Genomic DNA, 21,034 nt, shown 5'->3' with positions numbered 1-21,034 from the left:
TTTATTAGGCGTTAAACGCTTCTTTTTTACTTTTTCGTTTTATAGTTACTAAAATTTTTTAATAGTAAGGGTTTTTTTAAGTTAAACTCGCGACTTTTTAGTTCTCCGGCGTTTAAAAAGTGCCAAATTAGCCTCCTTTAATATATATATTTTATTACGTATAAAGGTTATTTTATAAACTATTTTAATTATACCCTTCGCTATTTAGTCTACCGTATTTAAAATTAGCGTCGAAGAGTTTCCTTAATAAATAAACACTTTCTTTTTAATATAAATAGAGTACTTAGTTATTTATTAAGGGTTAAACGACGTTTAAAGGTCGTAGGTACTAGCCGTCCTTAAATAGGATAAATTAAATATAAGCGTCCGGAAACGTATATTTAGCTTATTAATTACCTCGTTAAGGTTATAAGGTATTAAATTAAATGCGTTAAATCTAGATTTAATATTAACTTTCGTAAAAATAATAAAATATATAGCTTTAAAAACAATAAAGAACTCGAGCTTAATAATATAATTTATAAAAGCCTTAATAAATAGCTCGATTTCTTTCGAATAAACACGCTTTAAAAGCGAATAAAATACTATATCGAAAAGTTAAAGTAAATATAATAAATAGGGAAACATACTAATAATAATAATATCGTTATTTTAGTAATATACCTCGAATTCGACCGAAATATAGTTCTCGTAGCCGTCGAAAATTAAGAGGCGGTAACGACCTTTTATTTATAATTTAATATATTTATTAAAGTATTTAATCTAGTTTAAGCCTATCTCGTTATTAATCTAGCTATTAAAAATTAGCTTAATTACTTAATCGCTTAGTAAATCGGTTTCGCGGAATTAATTTACGATGTAATATTAACTTTAAACGATTAAAAACGGCGGAATATATTAACCTTACGAATTAATATATTTAATCGCCGTTACCTATTCTCGATTATTAGGCTAAACTAACTTCGCCTTTCTACGCCGCTCGGCGTGTATTACGACGAATATTAACTTAATTATATTTATTATAAAGCCGATCTTATCGAAATTCTAAATATCTTCGTTAATAATCCCGTATTTCGCCTTTATATTTACGACTAACGTAAATTAGGTAAAAATAACTTTAAAATCCTCGTAAAAAGCCCTTTAATAATTGTACCGACGATTTATTTTAATTTTTAAGTCCGGGTTATAATTAATAAAGTATTTAACTTAATATTTACCGACGCGATCGCCGCCGCGCGACGCGATAAAAAGATTAGCTATATTTTTTATATTAACGAAATCGGGAGGTATCCTTTAAATATCTAGATTAATTATATATTTATAAAATACCTCTTTTTTAATTAAATTTATTTTACGTCGTTTCGGTCGAATTTCGCGTTTTAAAATTCGGCCGTAAATTTAATAGCGTAAAATTAATTCGGGTATATTATAAGCTTTTATTATTACTCTTTAGTTTATTTAATTCGATTTATTTCATATCGCTTAAATTATTAAAACTATCCGATCTTTTTAAAATTAATTAAGCATTATAATTATAAAGATATTACGCGTTAAAGTTTAATTATATTAAAATTAAATTAAGGTGCGTCGCTAAGTGATATGCGTCGCGTAGTGGTAAACCACGTTATATATATATATATATATCTATGTTCGCTCTGCACCTAGACCTTAACAATAAACGTGGTGTATGTTACCGTGACTAGATTATGTATAGGAGATGCGGCATAAACAAAACCATGTCGTACACTGATCACGTCCACGTACTTCAATTCGCCCGTCTAGTCCATCATTATATATTTGCTTCAGAGCTTTAAGTCATTACACTGATCAATTACCATGGATATTGAGACCTGATTATTTGGACAATAGCTTGCCTTAAAGGCTAGGCCCCTTCAGCCTGATCAAAGCGTCCTGCGCACACGTCATTACCAGCCGCCCAGTCTCGTGGTCCCAGACCTTCTGATGTATGAGCACACGTCCATCCGCGCCAGACGACGTTCGCCGCTCACCAACCATCCATCGATCGACCCTGGCGCCAGGGTCGTGAAACCACAGGTGGTGGTTCAGAGTGACAGCCATCGCAACGTTGCGGCTCTTGGGGCCGGTTCCTTCTGGTTGGCGAATATGGCAACACCCAGTAGCATCTCGTCCGACATGTAGGCCAAGCCCGCCAGATTCGTGGCTGTGGTGCAGCCGCCTGACAGAGGCGTCACAGATCGCGAGAAGCCTGCGGTACGAGCGCTCGACGGCAGATCCCCAAGCTCCATCGCGGCCGGGCGCCAGTCGAAGGGCTCGTCCTCGGGGGTGAAGGGCTGGAGCGAGCCGGTCCGATGGTTCTCGACCTGCTGTCTGCCGCTGCCTTGGGCAATATCCTCGGGTTTCAAGCCTCCAAGGTCAGGTGGTAGTTCGGCGTAAGTAAGGGCTCTACTTGCGGTCGACTCTTGCCGCCTCTGAAAAGAAATAGTCGCAACATAGACGACTACGGCATCTGTGTTGCCAACGCTGGCGCTGGCGCGTACTATGCGGGTAGCGTAGCTGCGCCCGTCCGAAACACGCTCAACATGGTATTTAACCTTGGTCTGGACAACAGGGCGGATGAAGGAAGAGGACGACGTGTAGGCATAAAAGTCCGGGTCTGCGGTTGCACTTGCTGCCGAAATCGCTTGGGCGACAAGAAGGCCGCCAAAGACAGAGCCGCGTCCATCCTGTTCGGCCAGTGGCCTGCAAACCAAATAATTCAGCACACAGCCCAGGCTCCCGAGCCTTGGGAGAATCGGAGTAAGAAGAAGTGACGGACCTTTCGTTCACGTACGTGTCGGGACCCAGTGTTGGTACCTGGGTGACAGCGACGTAGGATTCAATGGGCGCTCGTGAAGTCATGACTGCAAGAATAGCGTGAAGCGAAATCACTAATATCAAGTACCCAAATCGCGACGGCCAACGTGAGTAGAGAGTGTACTATCGGTGCAGGTTTGATCAGTTGGTTGGAGCAGAGCACCGTCTCGTGCAATCAAAACAGCATTAAGGGAAAGGCGGGAAGCGGAGTGGATTTGATATAGGTGTGTAATAGATTAGTGGCGGCAAACTGCCTGGCCATGTGGGCGCGATCATCGCGAACGTTCGGTTAATTGAATATATTGGTTTACATGCATGCAACCCCCTCCCCCGTCGGTGAGCTGTTGTCACATACTTGCCGCAGTGGAACACGAGGACGTGTGTGTCAGTCAGGCTAGCTGTAACAACAGTTTACGAGCTGCATTGGAGTCACTCGGAGAGAAGAAGCTAGGTAAAGAAGTAGCACACCCCCCCCGCTGCTACACCATGGCTTGAACTGGTACACGGTTTACCAACCTTATCTCGCAGCTTAGACTACTAAGGCAAACAAATACCTGGTGTTCTTGGTTCCAATCTGTTTCTGGGGCCTTCTTGAATCTTTGCTCTAATTGCAACTTACCCCGGCTTCCACAGCCATGACTAGCGCAGCCAAGCACGTATCGGGAGGCCCATCGGGCTCTGCAACAGGAGCCGTGGGGGTTGCGGGTGCTGCCGCTGGTGGGCCCGACTCCAAGAGATCATCTAACCATAGGCTGGGGTTATGGGCCATCATCATTGGCCTCGGTATCACTTTCATACTAAGCGCCCTCGAGCACTCTGTGCTCGTGACGGCCGCGCCCGTCGTTTTGTCCGAGATGTCTCTTGGGGACAATTGGATCTGGCTAACAAACGCCTTTTTCCTCTGCAGTGCAGCATTTCAGCCCCTATTTGGCCGGCTGTTTGACATCTTTGGGCGGAGGCCCGTAACGCTCTGTATTGTCGTCATCTTCATGCTTGGGAGCACAATCTGCGGTGCTGCTGTCAATGGACAGATGCTGATTGCCGGGCGTGCCGTACAGGGCGTTGGCTCGGGCGGGATAGCCGTTGCTTTTGGTACGTACAGCCGGACCTCTGATCTGTGCTTTAGACAATCTAACATGTCCGCAGAGACTATCGTATCCGACCTAATCCCTCTACGCGACCGTGGGAACTACATCGCCATTGTCATGCTTATATACAGCATTGGCACCACCTTAGGCCCCTTCATTGGTGGTGCCATTGCCGAGGCCACGACCTGGCGTTGGATCTTCTACATCAATCTGCCCATTGGCAGTGTTTCCCTGTTTATTCTATTCATTTCACTAAGGGTCAACTTCAAGCGTGAAGCAGGCTGGGCCAATAAGCTGAAGCGAATCGATTTCATTGGGAATAGCCTCCTAATTGCCAGCACCACATCCATCTTGTACGCATTATCCTACGCTGGAACACGATATCAATGTTCTTCGTGGCATACACTACTCCCACTGCTGCTAGGAATTGGAGGTTATATACTTTTCGCCATGTACGAAACGAGCAAATGGCCAATTGAACCTCTGATGCCGCCACGCCTTTTCTGTGGGAGGACTTCTGCGATTGTCGCCATTAACAACTTCCAGAACCAGATCCTACTGTGGTGGGGCGTTTTCTTTCTTCCGGTGTATTTCCAATCAGTCCAACTGGCAAGTCCCAAGCGGGCAGGCGTCTGCTTAATCCCCTTGTCCCTTTTTGCTCTCCAAGCCGCTGCGGTCTCTGGCGCGGCTCTCACCCGGATCGGCCGGTACAAGATGATTCATCTTATTGGCTTCGCTATCTTCACTGTCGGGAGGGGTCTGTACACTCTCTTGGACGAGGAAACCCCCACGAGGGAGTGGGTGGCGTTCCAACTTGTTGCTGGGGTCGGAAGCGGTATGCTTCTCAATACGCTCCTCCCAGCCTTCCAAGCTCCGCTACGTGAGGCCGACCAAGCTACAGCCACGGCAACTTTCAACTTTATTCGAACGTTGGGGAGCGTTTGGGGGATTGCGATCCCCTCGGCAATCTTTATAAATCACGTAAACGAGGTTTTGAAGAGTGGTGCCTTGTCAGACCCAGTCGCTATTCAGTTGCTTTCGAATGGCGGCGCTTACCAATATGCCGCGGCAGCTTTCGTTGAACAATCCCCCCCCTCTGTAAAACTGGAAATACGTGCTGTCTATCGGGAGGATATCCAACGAGTTTTTATTGTTCGCTTCGCATTCATGGGGTTAGCATTGTTCCTGGCTCTGTTTGAGAAGGATATCCCGTTACGTCGGGTCCTCCTGACCGACTATGGCTTGACGGGGACCCCGAACAACATAACCACAGGGGCGGGGTCGGAGCCAGACAGAAGGCACGCCATGCAAGCCGACAGTTACAGTCAAAGCAGGGAGTCTGGGGCTGTCCCAGAAACCAGCAAGTCACAGCGTGGCGGAATTGGCTTCGGGTGAATGATCTAACATGCAAGACAGCGATGTAATGGGTGGCAATCATACAAAGCATGTACACCTATCTACTTAGTCAGTCATCAGTTAGTGAAGTCAATTTGAAACTTGATATGATCGCAATTGTATTGAAGCAGTCACATTTGGCCAATGCTTGAACCTCGGTACTTTCTGGCAATTTAAAAGCCCCTTATCCATCTGGCCAACTAAGCATTTGCAGAGATCAATCTCATCATCAGTCGAGGTTTCACAAAAAAACCATAGGCCGGTAAGTCCTTCTCAAAATCAACATTGTTTCCCGGTGCTTTGGTAATATCGAATTTCCAAATCAACTTGGCAATGAAGAGTCTTCCTTGCAGCCATGCCATTTCCTTACCAGGACATCCTCTGGGACCGAAGCGAAACGGAACGAATGCATTCAAATTGTCGTTGGAGAACTTTATCTCGTAGAGAGGGTGGTCTGCTGGTAGCCATCGCTGGGGTCTAAAGCTTGTTGGGTCGTGGAAGTACTTGTCGCTTCGATGTGTGGCGAAGAAGGAGGTCTGGCAATAGACCTATAATGTAATTCAGTCAGCTTAGTAGTGGATTGCCGGATATCGCATTGACTAACCCCCTTCGGAAGATACACGCCATCTACCATAGCCCCTGGGCTTTTCCGCGGAAGCCCTGTGTTGCTACTTGGAAAAAACCGAAGAGACTCCAAGAGGCACGCCTCCAAATATTTCAGTGGCAATACAGAGGAGGAAGTGATGTCGCCATAGCTGTGGAATGTGGACCTGACCTCCTTGGCTAAGGCGTGTTGAATCTCAATCTCCCTTCCCAAGAGATAAAAGGTTGCATAGTACCAAGTTGAGATCGTTTCGTACTGCGCGAAGAGAAGTTGCGTCACCAGCTGTTCTAGATTTCGCATGTCCCTCGGGTTGGTAGGCTCAGCGGCGTCGTGAGGCATGAGCTGTTCGAAGTAATCGCAATTATCTGATTCATACTTCGCGTCGAGGCGCTTTCGGACCTCAATCCGACCAGTTCTCTTGACTTCAGGCACAGATGACATTGTTGAAAAGGGGAGGACGAGGTATTTAAGCCAACTGATTGAAGGGAACCGCCTGGCAACCTGGGAGACAGTACTGAAACGATTGAAACCAAGTATAACGTTGAGTATCGCAGAGCTCTTTCCTACATTTGAGTCTTGATTAGAAATTGGAACGTGATAAGAGGAGGAAAGAGCACAACTGACTGTCCCTCATCTGGTTCATCTTTCTACTGTAGGTCAGTTCTGCAGACATATCCATGGCTAACCAGTAAGTCCAGTCCGTCATATTGACGCCTTCCGGATTCTCTCCGAGTAGTTCCATCTGGCTGATGAAAAAGTCCATGTATTCGTGCAAGGTTGGTTCTTTGGCTGTGATTGACCGTGCACTAAAAGCTGGTGAGACCTTTCTAGCAATGATTCGATGCCGCTCCGGGTCCTGTTCGAAGACTAGCCCCCCATGCTCGTCGCCGAAATCATTTATTTCGGTTTTGACGAACGTCTCGAGGTTCTTACTGCTAGCAGCATACATATCTGAGGAAGTCGTGGTTAGATACTTCACACAGCAAAAGATATTGCGGAGCCATTACCATGGTACGCTTGCGGGGCGACGAAAACAACTTCGTTTGGTGAAATGCGCACAACGTCTCCTAGTTGAGTGTGAGTAAGTAGCATATCGCCCAAATGATGTTTCATGTTGATATTGTTTCATACCGAACTTTTTCAATGCATTTTGCACGACCCAGGGATACCGGCCTGTAAGCCTATCGACGTGATCAGCTTATGTATGACTTTCCTCAACCAGGAAATGCTTCTTTACCAGTGATAGCCATACCACACGTTGGATATGGCCGCAATCCGTGGACCAGGGATGCTGGCGAGAGGGCGGAAGTACACATTGTAGATGTATTTCGCTAGACCGTAAGACAGAATCTGGAGGAAAGATTAGAACCATTCAGGAAGTTGGTGGTGTAGGGACATACCAGTGCAAGCACAGCACTCAAAATTGGTTGGGATGTGATCGTTTCCACTGTCAACGCCGTACTGAAAACGAGCATCGACGACCTGGATTCCTTTGATGTGATGTCTATTGAGCTCAGGTTATGAGTTGCTATTTAAAGGCAATGAGATTTGACCATAACATTGCCACAGCGAGAGCAAGACGTGATGCCAAACCCCTACCGCCAGTTCGCTTGCTCGCGCTCCAGTCACTACCTATTTTGAGCAAGGAGGGTTACACCAAGTTGGAAAAGGGTGCTCCAACACGACATTTCCCCGCACAAGACCGACAGGTCACTGCAGCCAACATGGTGGGCTCACGTTACATTTCTACTGCGCAGATTTGGAGACATTAAAAGCATGGTGTGCTACAGCCGATAGCGCCGTGTATGACATAAACATTCTCACTTTGCTTGTAACGAAAGGTAGATGTGTGCTGGACGTGATGTAGCATAGAATGGCAGTTGAACAGTTGAGTCCTAGTTTGGTCTCTTGGACCACCATGAGACGGGAATTGCCAATGGACTAAGCTACCCCCTGATTCTGCATCTCGCTAGGGTGCTGCCGGCTGTTGAATAGGTCGTACAAAGGATGCCCGTGTACCTCGGCTTTACGAGGTCCTAACCCAACAACTTCTTGTACATTATCCCCGCTATGTCTTAGGCTATTGGCACGGTGTGGAATGCGATCTTGGTACCCATCATGCGAGTTTAGTCTGTTCCCATCATTCCTAAGGCTGGCCGGCCTCAAACGGGAGAGACTGACTTTGGAGGCTAGCCGACTCCAAAATCCCGAGTCGGGCATTATGGACTTGTAAGCGGGCGCGCAGCAGCAGATCATGGAAACTGCCATTTGAACCGTGCTCCAAATCCCAAGAACGGGGAACACAGCTGTTTAGGAGTTAGCAGGGACATTTCGGATTTTACATAGGGACGGTGGCTTTCATTACTTACTGTAAGTGTCCAGAGAATACTGAAAAATTACCTTCATGACGCCAACTACTCCTACACTGATCGAGGTCAGTCTCTATTCAATATAACCATCACGCGCGTCAGGGGCGAGCTCACAAAGTTCCCAGCCCAAACAAGGACCTCAGCTTCCATTTGGTAGATGCTTTCATCTGAATTTGACCAACCATGACCATGGCTAATGCAACTAGTGCAAAGTCGAGACCGGAACTTATGACCTCGGAGGCAAGGACCTGGGGTCCTGTTTCAAGGCAATATCCGGGCATGAGTGGTCTCCAGAACTTGGCCAGAGGATAACATTGTACACCGTAGAGTACACTAAGACACACACCCCAGGCTATGTGGATGGCGCCCATTGCGATGATCCACCTCGCGAAAACCCGGTTGATGCTGAACACCCGATAGTATAGTGCCATGATGCTTAGCTTGAAGAAGAATGTCTGGACGAGGTAGGTGTATAGTAAGGCGAACGTTTCCTAAGAGTTTCACGATTCCAGTTGTCAGCGTCGTGGCCTTGGGTTGATTGACAATACTTGAGCAACATGGATGAAATACCTTGCGCAATATCTCGAAGAGGGCAGGATCTTCGAATGCAATACTTTCCGGGCTTCGATTGTCCATTTGGACCAGTGCTATTGGCAGTGCGTCAACGACATTGGACGTTTGGTTATAGCACAAGGTCCGTAGACGTCGTTGATTGAATGCATTGATATAAGATAGTAAAGCTAGGGGGGACTTACTTGCAGTAGCCATGGCGATATGGGCGACCAGGGCTATTAAGGAAAGGAACGCGAACCAGTCTTCGAAGGCCTGTTTTCGTCCTGATCGCCAAGTAGCATAGAAACGAAGACCCACGGCTATCATCGAAACGGGTACTGCCACCAGGTTGACAATGAACATGGTCCCGGTGTCGGAACTGGTGTCGGGTTTGAACGCCATGGTGTCAATTGCGCCACTCCAGAGATCGTGATTAATGCCGATAAAAACAAAATCAAGCTTCAAGGCCTATGATAGAAGCTATGTGAAGTCGCCAGCCTAGGGATGGCAAAAGTAACTTGAGCGAAAATGATAGATCGGACGTGAAAGTGAAGAAACGATGTGACTAGCTACTTTCGCTGATTATGTACGAGCTTGAAGCCTCTGTTATTCTACGCGGACTATCTTCCGGGGATACTGTCATTGTCCATGAGCCATATACCAAACTGGCGGCGGCTTTGACAGAACAGTCGATACCCATGGGCATCAAAACAGCATATACCACGTACCAAACCAGCAGGGGGCCAGAGGACGGTTTATGGGCAACAATACATCCTCAAGCCCCTGACCTAACGTTATCATCACTCCTTCCAAAATTCATCTCGAGCTTCGTGAATCTGTCCCATGACACAGAACACGGCACTCTCGAGAGATTTGTCCGTACTCGACACCCTTTTCATTGCAGGTTCGAGAACAACAGTTCTATTTTCGCTACCGAGTCGCGGATTCCCAGAGTTTCTGATGTCAGCGATATTCAGTTCCACTTCAGGCGTGCAGTTCAGAGAGGCTGTGCTTTGGCAAACACGGCAGATCCAGATCGAAGAGACTCTGTAGATTGTTTCCCGTTGCGAACCTTCCAAGATCCCGCTATGAAAATAGCTTCAGACGCAGTACTGGACTGGGGCTCCGTTTCCAATCTTAAGATTGAAGCAAGACCTGCTGACCAGCATATCCAACTATCGCCAACGAATACCTACTGGCTTGTTGGGCTCACTGGTGGTATTGGCATCTCTCTCTGTAGATGGATGATCGACCGTGGAGCAAGGAATGTCGTGCTCTCAAGTCGATGTCCTACAGTCGATCCTGGCTGGCTGGAGGATATGAAATTGCTTGGGGCCGTTGTCAGAATCTGCCCATGGTATGTTCACCCTTCGTCTCAACCTCGTACTTTTGGTTCACCTTGGCTTACAATCACGATCTAGCGATGTCACGAACGTCGAAAGTCTCAAGGCTGCATACGACGAAATCACCACGACTCTGCCACCTATTGCTGGTGTTGCACATGGCGCAAGTACGTTGTTGCTTATCATATCCGCCCTCAATAGGTTTACCAACCGAACATTCTCATCATAGGATTATTGTTGCTGACATCAGTGCTTTCTTATTAGTGGTTCTCCAGGATACATCTAATCACCAGATGTCGGTAGAGGCACTGGCCAAAGTCACAAAGCCCAAGGTGGAGGGGAGCATTCACCTGAACGATTTGTTTCAGGGACAGAGCAAGGACCTAGAGTTCTTCGTTTTTCTGTCTTCAGCCACTGCCATCAATGGCAATGTGGGCCAAACCAACTATACGGCAGCAAACATGTTCATGGCTAGTCTTGCAGAGCACCGTAGGCGCCGAGGCCTAGCAGCATCGATCATTGACATTGGTCCCATATTCGATATTGGCTACATTGCTCAAGCATCGCAGCAAGACGATGAAAGGATGGTATTCACGCAAGCGACGATGCGCTCGGGAGGGTTCATGCCAACATCGAAAGATGACCTCCACCAATTGTTCGCAGAGGCCTTGATAGCAGGGAGGCTTGGATCTTCCGGACCCTCACAAATTTCAACAGGACTCAGGAAAATCGATCCGAACCACCCTGATCAACCAGTTTGGGCATCCGAACCATTGATGAGCCACTTTGTCCTGTCTCGTGGTTGGCAGACTCAGCCGAGGGCCGACGCCCAAGTGACAGTGCCGCTGAAAGCACAGCTCGTGGAACCCGCATCATGGGATGATATCCATGGTATTATACAAAATGCCGTCCACGCCAAAGTACGAGATCTCTTCCAGATTGCAATCGAAAGAACTACCGATCATGAGCTCGCATCTATGAGCTTTGACGAGATAGGCGTTGATTCATTGTCGGCGGTGGAGATTCGCAGATGGTTCATGAAATCTCTTGAAGTTAACATTCCAGTTCTCAAGATACTGAACGAACTCACAATCGGCGAGCTTGTTACTCTGGCGGTCGAAAGTCTCCCACCAATATTAATACCAAACATGGTTAGCGAGGCGTTTTCGGATATCGAGTCACGACTCACAAAGACAGAAGACAGTGCTTCGATGAGGGGCGACTCAGATGGACAGCCGCAGTCTGTCGCCGAGTCTTCGTCTACCGAGCCTCATCTGGACATCGACACAACTGCAGTTGAGACCAGTCTAACGAAGCCCATTTCTGATGGGATTCTTCCATGCCTCGGGTACTCCGAACACCTTGAGGTCGAACAGCCCCTGGCTCCGGTAATAAGGAAATCATCCCGCCTCTCCTTTAGCCAGGACATGATGTGGTTTTTCTGGGACTTTCTAAGTGATAAGACAAGTCTAAATCACACCGGCTGGGCTCGCATCACTGGCAAAATGCAGGTCGAAGCACTGCGCACTTCCATTGAAACTGTCACACAGAAACACGAAGCTCTGAGAACATGTTTCTTTCTTAAGGAATATATCCCCATGCAGGGTATCATGGATACCAGCCCGCTGAAGCTGGAGGTTCGAGGCGCTCATGCGGGAGAGGATGTGGAGGAATCTTCACGGGAAATGCGAAACTATGTATTAGACATTGCCAGGGGCGAAACCATGCGCTTGGTTCTTGTTCGGCGATCTCCCACTGAGCATTTTCTAGTCTATGGAGTGCATTCCCTGGCCATGGATGGATACTCTTTCCAACTCTTCCTGGAGGAGTTACAAGCGTCTATGAACCATCGACCTACACGACATGCATCACAATTCACGGTTTACTCTGAAAGACAGCACAAAGATCTCATGAATGGAAGATGGTCAAGCCAGCTGCACTACTGGAGGACGGAGTATGCAACGCTACCTCCAACATTGCCAATCCTGAACATATCAGCGTCATCATTGCGACCGCCGCTAGACGCGTTTGAGAACGAGCGCGCAGTGCTAAGGCTGCCCATGGACACCAAAGCACAAGTGCAAGCGGCCTGTCGCCGTTTGAGATGCACGCCCTTTCACTTCTACCTAGCTACTCTCAGAGCATTGCTGTCAAGGCTTTCCAGCGATGCCGACGATGTGGTAATCGGAATTGGCGATGCCAACAGACCCGACGAAGACATGATGGATGTCCTGGGGGCATTCATGAACATTCTGCCGATTCGTCTTCAAACACAATCGAGTCAAAGTTTCGAAAGCCTGCTGAAGCATGTCCGCGACAAGACGTATGATGCTTTAGGAAACTCTCGAATACCATTTCAAGTCCTTCTTCGCGAGTATGTGTTCTTTTCCACTTCATACCAGAGATCCAGTGGCTTTCCCTTCGAACTTGCTTTTTGTGCTACGAGGACAGTTGACTAAATTCTTATTGTAGGTTGAAAGTGCCACGATCGGCTACCAACACGTCTCTGTTCCAATGCCTCGTCAATTACAGGCTCGGGCAGTCCGAAACGATGACCTGGAGGGACGCTCAAGTACGCTTTGAAGGCTTTGAGTTTTCCAAACTGCCATACGTTATAGCACTCGACATCATCGATGTTCCAGACAGAGAGTGTGTCCATATCCTGCAGGTACAGAAGGAGCTTTACGGCTTATCGGGAGCTGAACGCCTAATTCAAAGCTACGAGAAGCTCCCGAAAGCATTCGTGTCTCACCCTGGCTTGGATCTGGATGAACCAGATCTCTTTGGGGACGATGAGAGTCGGATAGCTCTTGAGCTGTCAAAAGGTGCGTATCGCTCGGCTTGGTCTGCTGTGCATAATCTTTACCCTGGGAAATAACTGACTTTCAACACATAATAGGACCTATTCAAAGCTCTCTGTGGCCTGAAACAGTAATCCACCGAGTCTTCGAAGTCGCCGATCTGAGTCCGCTCAGTCCGGCAATCCTTTCTGAAACTGGGAACACCACATCATATCTCGAACTGACAAGGCATGCCAGCTCGGTTGCTGCGGCGCTTTTGACAGCTGGAATCGGCCCCAATGATCCTGTAGCCGTGCTACAAGAGGCTACGAACTACTGGATATCCTCTGTCATTGGCATCATGCAACTAGCGGCTGTTTATGTTCCGCTTGACCAAGGAATGCCTTGGTCAAGACTCGCTACCATGGTTGACGACTGCGGTACCCGTACCGTACTTGTCGATGGATTGACTAAGAAAAATGTCGGGAAACTACAACGTCCTGGTATAATTGTAATCGATGCCTCAAACGTCGAGGTCAGCAGTGGCACTATTCCTATTGCCGCCAGAGCGAATCATACTGCTGCAATTTTATACACAAGCGGATCATCTGGCACACCTAAGGGCATCATGTCGAAGCATCAAGGTATACGGAACTTCATCGAGCCCATCACGCAACTGTACGAGGTTGGAAGTAACGAAGTTGTCTTACAACAGACCTCGTCGGCGTTTGACATGTCACTAAGCCAGATCTTCAAAGCACTGTGCAGCGGCTGGGGCTTGTGCATTCTCCCTCGTCACGACCGACACGATGCGGTCGCCATTTGCCGTATCATGCGACACCATGGTGTCACGGTCACAGTTGCTACGCCATCGGAGTACACAGCTTGGCTTAGCCACGGCCGGGAGGACTTAAGACACTGCGAAGATTGGAAACTGGCCTTCTGCGGCGGTGAGCCCATACCACAATCGCTTCTGCGTCTGTTTACAAGTGCAGGGAGTGGGCGACTCGAGGTGTACAATCACTATGGGCCCACGGAGACATCGTTCGCAGTAGCGAGTACCCGAGTACACCTGGATGATCACGGCGTCATGGACGGGTCCGGGCACATTGCAGCGGGCCGTCCGCTGCCCAATTGCTCTATCTACCTGTTAGACGAGCGGATGAGGCCTGTTCCGACGGGCATGCAAGGCGAGATCTACATTGGAGGCGCCGGCGTTGGGCTCGGCTATGTCAACATGCCAGAATTGACCCGTGAAAAGTTTGTCCCGAACCCTTTTACCAGCGCGGAAGACGCCGCACGTGGCTGGACAACGCTTCATCGAACGGGTGATCTGGGCCGGTGGGGGGAAGACGGTTTACTTCTCGTCCACGGCCGTGATTTGATGGATTCCCAAGTCAAATTGCGCGGCTTGCGCGTTGACCTGCGTGAGGTCGAGCAAGTCATTGCCAGCGGAAGGGAGATACGACAAGCTGCTGTATCTTTGCGACAGGCCTCCTTTGAAAGTCCCTCTGTGCTTGTAGCGCATGTGGTGATCGACGAACAGCACTCAATCGACAAGGTCGACCCGAACCGGCTAGTTAGCACAGTTCTGTCCCGCGCCGACAATTTACCGCGGTACATGTGGCCTGCTTCCGTCTTGCCTGTTAATTCCTTGCCCTTGACCAACTCGGGCAAGTTGGATCGTAGAGCTATCGCCCGTTTGCCGCTGACCATGGACGTTGAAACCGACCACCTTCCGATCAGAGGAAGGCTAACAGTCGTTGAGGAAAGATTGAAAGAGATATGGGAGACAGTCGTTCCTCGCATTTTGGAAGAAAGGAAGGGCTTCATCATCACCCCAGAAACAGATTTCTTTCACATTGGAGGAACATCAGTGTTGCTGCTAGGTCTACGGGCCCGCGTCCATGAGACGTTTGGTGTCGAATTGCCTCTACTTGCCCTTTTTGGCAATAGTACCCTATCGGCAATGGCCCAAATCATAGGTCAGTCGAGCGAAGAGAAAGAAACCATGCTGTGTCGACGGTCGATGCCGTGGGACACACCGACTGGGATGAGGAGACAGGGCTATCTCCATCTCTGATCGAGGTTGGTGAGAGCATGATCACGGGGCCAGATATCAGGAACTCAAATGGCAAGGTCGTGGTGCTGACAGGCGCTACCGGGCTTCTTGGTCGAGGCCTCCTGGGTGCCTTGCTGGACGACCCAAACGTGAAGCAGGTACATTGCCTGGCAGTCCGCAATCGGGCTTCAATCCTGGACCTCCAGGGCGTCGAGAGGCTTTCAGTGCATAATGGTGATCTGGGACTTCCGCGCTTGGGACTGTCCGAGGAGGACGCGGCTTCGATCTTCCGCGAAGCTGATCTAGTTATCCACAGTGGTGCGGATGTCTCGTATCTCAAGACCTACAAGTCCCTTCGCAAATGCAATGTTGGGTCGACCATGGAGCTTGCTGAACTATGCCTGGGACGGATTATTCCCTTCCACTACATTTCGACTGCTTCCATCGAATATATAGTGGCGGAACATCTTGTCGCGCCAGGGAGCGCCCAAGCTTCTGAAATGAATGCGGCGGCCTCGCTCGAGGGGCAGGGTTCGCAACGACGGCCATTCGGCTTTGGTCCTGAATCGGCCGCCCCATATCCACCGAACCTTCCGGTATCTGAGGGTGGCTCTGCTACAGTCGGCCATGCTCGAGGCTACGTCGCGTCCAAGTGGGCGAGCGAGCGGTTCCTGGAACGAGTCAAAGAGCGATTCCCCTCCTGGCCCGTGTCAATTCACCGACCCGGAATCATCATCCCTGAGAGGGCCGCTGAGGGTATGACGCCTGGCTTGGGTATTGTTCAGAATGTGAGCAAATACTCAGCATTGCTTCGAGCAATGCCGTCTATCACAAACAGCTATATGGGCGTTTCGATCGAACTCGTGCCACTAAACACGGTAGTGGGTAAGATTCTAGAATCTTCAAAGACAAATAAGGAAGAGGCAGTGGCCTCAAGTCCCAGGTATCTACATCATGATAAAGGCGATTAGTCGTCTTTAGGAAACCTACGGCGATGGGCGGCGGAACAGGCGCCGTCGGTGGGAGATGGCGACATGGAGGCAGAGAGATTTGCGATCCTAGATTTACCGGATTGCGCAACAAGAGCGGGAGAGTTGGGCATGGATCGTGTAATGGTAGAGATGCTAAGGGAATTCCACTTTGTACAACATTGATTTTCAGTCGGCGTCGTGGGATAAAGTCTGGCAGACGCGTACTGGAGCTGGGGTTGTTCCGGGAAACGTTCCATTAAGAGTGTACTAGGTATTAAATGCTTATTAGCTGATTGAACATCAAGTAACTACCGGTCTGTTCTACAGATCTCAATTCTCGGTAGTATAGTGGTCAGTATGCGAGCTTGTCATTGGATCCAGTGTTATAAGCGCTCGAGACCCGGGTTCAATTCCCGGCCGGGAAGCAATTTTTTGGACTACGAAAATTTAACCTGCTACCTCTACGCGGTGTGGTTTAGTAACGTCTCGGCGGCTAGGAGCAGGCAATAGTACGAAGGGTTCATTTATTTCTACGCATACCGCCGGTAGCTTTAATATAGCACACCGACGGCCCCGGCGACGACGGCTTTAAGTAAGCCCTCACCACCGGTTATTATTAAATAAGGTGGTTAGCACTGTTAAATAGAAGTAGCGGTATATTACTCGCTTTTATTAATAAATAGCCGAATAAGCTTTATAAGTATAGATTTATATTAAAATAATTAAATTAAATTAAACACGTATAAATTATAATAATATATAATTTTACGCGTTTGATAATTAAAAGTTTTATATATTTAAAAAAGCGATTTAACGTATAATAAACGTATTTTATTAAAATAAACTATTATTTACTTTTATTTATTATAATTAACGTAATATTATATTATTATATTTACTCTTATTACTATTAAAGTTTAATTAAGCGCTTCTAAATATTAAAAGGCTTAAAACCGCGACTTTTAAACCTTAATTATTACGGCTTTAAATATAAAAATAAACTCTTAGCTTTTAACGAGCCGATTAACTTAACGTTACACACGGACGCTTAAAGAGTATCCTTTTTTAAAAAGCTCTATTTTTAATTCTTATTTTTATAATTCTTCGAATTATGTCTTCGTTATATAATTACCGTTATTTAAAAGATTATAATAATAAAACCGATATCGCTTTATTTATTTTAATATTTAATTACCGCCCGTAATATTACGTAATGTTTTTTTTATAAATACCGCGATTTACCGCTATAATAATTATTAAACCCGACGTTTTTATAAATATTTATATTTTTAACGCGTTTAAAAACGTAATCGTATTTAACTCGAAAGCTTAGTTTTAATATAACCTCGGCTTTTATAATTACGTTAACGGGTTAAAAACTAAACTAAATTCGATAAAATTTTAATTTATAAATACGTACGTTTAATTCGTAAATACGTAAATTCGGCTCGTTTAAAAATAAACTATTATAACTTATTAAAAAAGCCTTATTAAAATAAATCGTTTTCGAAAAATAAGCTTATTAAATAATTACGTATAAAAAAAGCACTAGCCCTTTTTACCGCTACTTTTACCGTAATTACCCCCCCCGATTATTTTTACCTCGAATACTTTTATATTCGCCCTTATCGCTTTAATTAACGTTAACTTACCTATAAATTTAATACCGGGATCGTATACGCCGCCTATTACCCGCCGTTTCGAATTTTCCGTTAAAAATAAAAGGTTTTTTAATTTAATAAAGTTTAATAGATTTCGTTAAAATTTCCGCCGTTTTTTTACTTAAATATATAATAAAATAACTTAAAATAAAAACCGTTTCCCGACTTTTACATTCCGTTTAATATATATAACCGGCCGCTTAAAAAGCTAGCCTTACGATTTAATTTTACCTCACGTTTATAAAAATATTCCCGATTATTTTAACTATATTAACTTTTTAAAATACGTCGAAACGATTTTTAGCGACCTCGACCGAGTTTAAAACGCCTATAACTAATTATATTAATACTATTAAAAAAACTAGAATTTTAATATATATTACGCGGAATTTTAACGCTTCGCGCTCGAAAAAGAAATACTCCCCGAAACCTTTTAACTATTACTATTTTAAAATATATCGTAAAATTTTTAAAATATATTACTTTATAATCCTATACTTAACGTGGTTTATTACTACGCGACGTATATTACTTAGCGACGCACTTTTTTTATTTCTCGACCTTTTTATATAAATTAATTTAATTATAACGCTTAAAATTAATTAAAATTACTCGTTATTCGATTCCTCGCTTAATTTTATATTTTTTTTATATATTCGCGTATTATAACGTATTTCGCCGTAAATATTATAATTCCTTTTACTAGTTACTCTCCGTTTTAACGAACCCTTATTTTTATTTTTATTAAGCGTTAAACGCTTTTTTTATTTTTTTTATCCTGTAATTATTAAAAAGATTTAATAGTAAAGGCTTTTTTAAACTAAACTCGCGACTTTTTAGTTTTTTGGCGCTTAAAAAAGTATTAAATTAACCTTTTTTAATATATATATTTTATTACGTATAACGTGGTTTATTACTACGCGACGTATATTACTTGGCGACGCACTTTAATTTAATTTTAATATAATTAAACTTTAACGCGTAATACTTTTATAATTATAATACTTAATTAATCCTAAAAAGATCGGATAGTTTTAGTAATTTAAACGATACGAAACGGACCGAGTTAAATAAGTTAAAGAGTAGCAGTAAAAGCTTATAATATACCCGAATTAATTTTACACTATCGAATTTACGGCCGAACTTTAAAACGTGAAATTTAATCGAAACGACGTAAAATAAATTTAATTAAAAAAGAGGTACTTCGTAAATATATAATTAATTTAAATATTCGAGGGATGCTTCCCGATCTCGTTAGTATAGAAAATATAATTAATTTCCTTACCGCGTTACGCGGCGGCGACCGCGTCGGTAAGTATTAAGTTAAGCGCTTTATTAACCGTAACCCGGATTTAAAAACTAAAATAAATTATTGGTATAATTATTAAAAAGCTTTTTACGAGGATTTTAAAGTTATTTCTGCCTAGTTTACGTTAATTGCGAATATAAAAGCGAAATATAAAATCGTTAACGAAAATATTTAAAATTTCGACGAGATTAGTTTTATAATAGGTATAATCGGGTTAATATTCGTTATAATATGCGCCGAGCGGCGTGGAAAAGCGAAATCGGTCTAGCCTAGTAATCGAGAATAAGTAACGGCGATTAAATATATTAATTCGTAGGGTTAATATATTCCGCCGTTTTTAATCGTTTAAAGTTAATCTTACCTCGCGAATTAGTTCCGCGAAACCGATTTACCGGGCGATTAAGTAATTAAGCCGATTTTTAATAATTAGATTAATAACGAGATAGGCTTAAACTGGATTAAGTATTTCGATAAATATATTAGATCGTAAACGAAAAATCGTTACCGCCTTTTAATTTTCGACGGCTACGAGAGCTATATTTCGGCCGAATTCGAGGTATACTATTAAAATAACGATAATATTATTATTAATATGCCTCCCTATTTATCGCATTTATTTTAAACTTTCAATATAGTATTTTATTCGCCTTTAAAACGTATTTATTTAAAAAAATCGAGCTATTTATTAAAGCTTTTATAAATTATATTACTAAACTCGAGTTCTTTATCGCTTTTAAAGCCGCGTATTTTACTGTTTTTACGAAAATTAATATTAAATTTAGATTTAGCGTATTTAATTTAATACTTTATAACCTTAACGAGGTAATTAATAAGCTAAATATGCGTTTCTAGACGCTTATATTTAACCTATCCCGTTTAGGGACGGCTAATACCTACGACCTTTAAACGCCGTTTAACCCTTAATAAATAACTAAGTATTTTATTTATATTAAAAAAAGGGTGTTTACTTATTAAAAAAGCTCTCCGACGCCGATTTTAAATACGGTAAACTAGATAGCGAAAAATATAATTAAAATAGCTTATAAAATAACCCTTAACGTGGTTTACCACTACGCGACGCATATTATTTAACGACGCACCTTTTCTATTTCTCGACCTTTTTATATAAATTAATTTAATTATAACGCTTAAAATTAATTAAAACTACTCGCTATTTAATTCCTCGCTTAATTTTATATCTTTTTTATATATTCGTATATTATAACCTATTTCGCCGCAAACACTATAGCGCCTTTTACCGGTCGCCCTTTATTTCGACGAACCCCTATTTTTATTTTTATTAAGCGTTAAACGCTTTTTTTTATTTTTTCGTCCTATAGCTATTAAAATTCTTTAATAATAAAAAGCTTTTTTAAGTTAAACTCGCGATTTTTTAGCTTTCCGGCGCTTAAAAAGTGCCAAATTAGCCTCTTTTAATATATATATTTTATCGCGTATAAAGGTTATTTTATAAGCTATTTTAATTATACCCTTCGCTATTTAGTCTACCGTATCTAAAATCGGCGTCGGAGAGCTTTTTTAATAAATAAACACCCTTTTTTTAATATAAATAGAGTACTTAATTATTTATTAAAGGTTAAACGGCGTTTAAAAGTCGTAGGTATTAGCCGTCCCTAAACGGGATAAGTTAAATATAAGCGTTTAAAAACGCATATTTAGCTTATTAATTACCTCGTTAAGGTTATAAAGTATTAAATTAAATACGCTAAATCTAAATTTAATATTAATTTTCGTAAAAACAGTAAAATACGCGGCTTTAAAAGCGATAAAGAACTCGAGTTTAGTAATATAATTTATAAAAGCCTTAATAAATAGCTCGATTTTTTCGAATAAATACGTTTTAAAGGCGAATAAAGTATTATATCGAGAAATTAAAGTAAATGCGATAAATAGGGAGGCATATTAATAATAATATTATCGTTATTTTAATAGTATACCTCGAATTCGGCCGAAATATAGCTCTCGTAGCCGTCGAAAATTAAAAGGCGGTAACGATTTTTCGTTTACGATCTAATATATTTATCGAAATACTTAATCCAGTTTA

The 21,034-nt window shown here is 44.0% G+C and overlaps 5 protein-coding genes across 5 annotated transcripts; 2 read left to right on the top strand and 3 right to left on the bottom strand.

Annotated features, from left to right (window-relative positions):
* Positions 1-1,875: 1,875 nt before the first annotated feature.
* Positions 1,876-2,880, bottom strand: PG986_002596 (acyl-CoA thioesterase; the record flags this gene model as incomplete). Its single annotated transcript, XM_066838818.1, has 3 exons — positions 1,876-2,111; positions 2,135-2,721; positions 2,747-2,880. The coding sequence occupies 3 exons, from the start codon at positions 2,878-2,880 to the stop codon at positions 1,876-1,878; spliced, it is 957 nt and encodes a 318-aa protein (XP_066703882.1).
* Positions 2,881-3,470: 590 nt separating this feature from the next.
* On the top strand, positions 3,471-5,318 carry PG986_002595 (multidrug resistance protein fnx1; the record flags this gene model as incomplete). Its single annotated transcript, XM_066838817.1, has 2 exons — positions 3,471-3,927; positions 3,982-5,318. The coding sequence occupies 2 exons, from the start codon at positions 3,471-3,473 to the stop codon at positions 5,316-5,318; spliced, it is 1,794 nt and encodes a 597-aa protein (XP_066703881.1).
* A 200-nt stretch (positions 5,319-5,518) lies between these two features.
* PG986_002594 (uncharacterized protein) lies at positions 5,519-7,035 on the bottom strand (the record flags this gene model as incomplete). The annotated part of the gene is made up of 4 exons (XM_066838816.1): positions 5,519-5,866; positions 5,923-6,485; positions 6,547-6,873; positions 6,930-7,035. The coding sequence occupies 4 exons, from the start codon at positions 7,033-7,035 to the stop codon at positions 5,519-5,521; spliced, it is 1,344 nt and encodes a 447-aa protein (XP_066703880.1).
* A 1,033-nt stretch (positions 7,036-8,068) lies between these two features.
* On the bottom strand, positions 8,069-9,245 carry PG986_002593 (uncharacterized protein; the record flags this gene model as incomplete). The annotated part of the gene is made up of 4 exons (XM_066838815.1): positions 8,069-8,228; positions 8,406-8,746; positions 8,862-8,938; positions 9,047-9,245. 4 exons carry the CDS (start codon positions 9,243-9,245, stop codon positions 8,069-8,071), a joined length of 777 nt encoding a protein of 258 aa, XP_066703879.1.
* Positions 9,246-9,427: 182 nt separating this feature from the next.
* PG986_002592 (Hybrid PKS-NRPS biosynthetic cluster) lies at positions 9,428-15,999 on the top strand (the record flags this gene model as incomplete). Its single annotated transcript, XM_066838814.1, has 6 exons — positions 9,428-10,200; positions 10,265-10,353; positions 10,451-12,560; positions 12,659-13,011; positions 13,086-14,951; positions 15,032-15,999. The coding sequence occupies 6 exons, from the start codon at positions 9,428-9,430 to the stop codon at positions 15,997-15,999; spliced, it is 6,159 nt and encodes a 2,052-aa protein (XP_066703878.1).
* Between the last annotated feature and the right edge of the window lie 5,035 nt (positions 16,000-21,034).

Source organism: Apiospora aurea (genome assembly GCF_038362705.1).
Source record: "Apiospora aurea strain CBS 24483 chromosome Unknown utg000002l_segment0_segment0, whole genome shotgun sequence".
NCBI lineage: Eukaryota > Fungi > Ascomycota > Sordariomycetes > Amphisphaeriales > Apiosporaceae > Apiospora > Apiospora aurea.
Note: the sequence above shows the minus strand (reverse complement) of the source record. Positions and strands in the feature narration are given on the sequence as shown.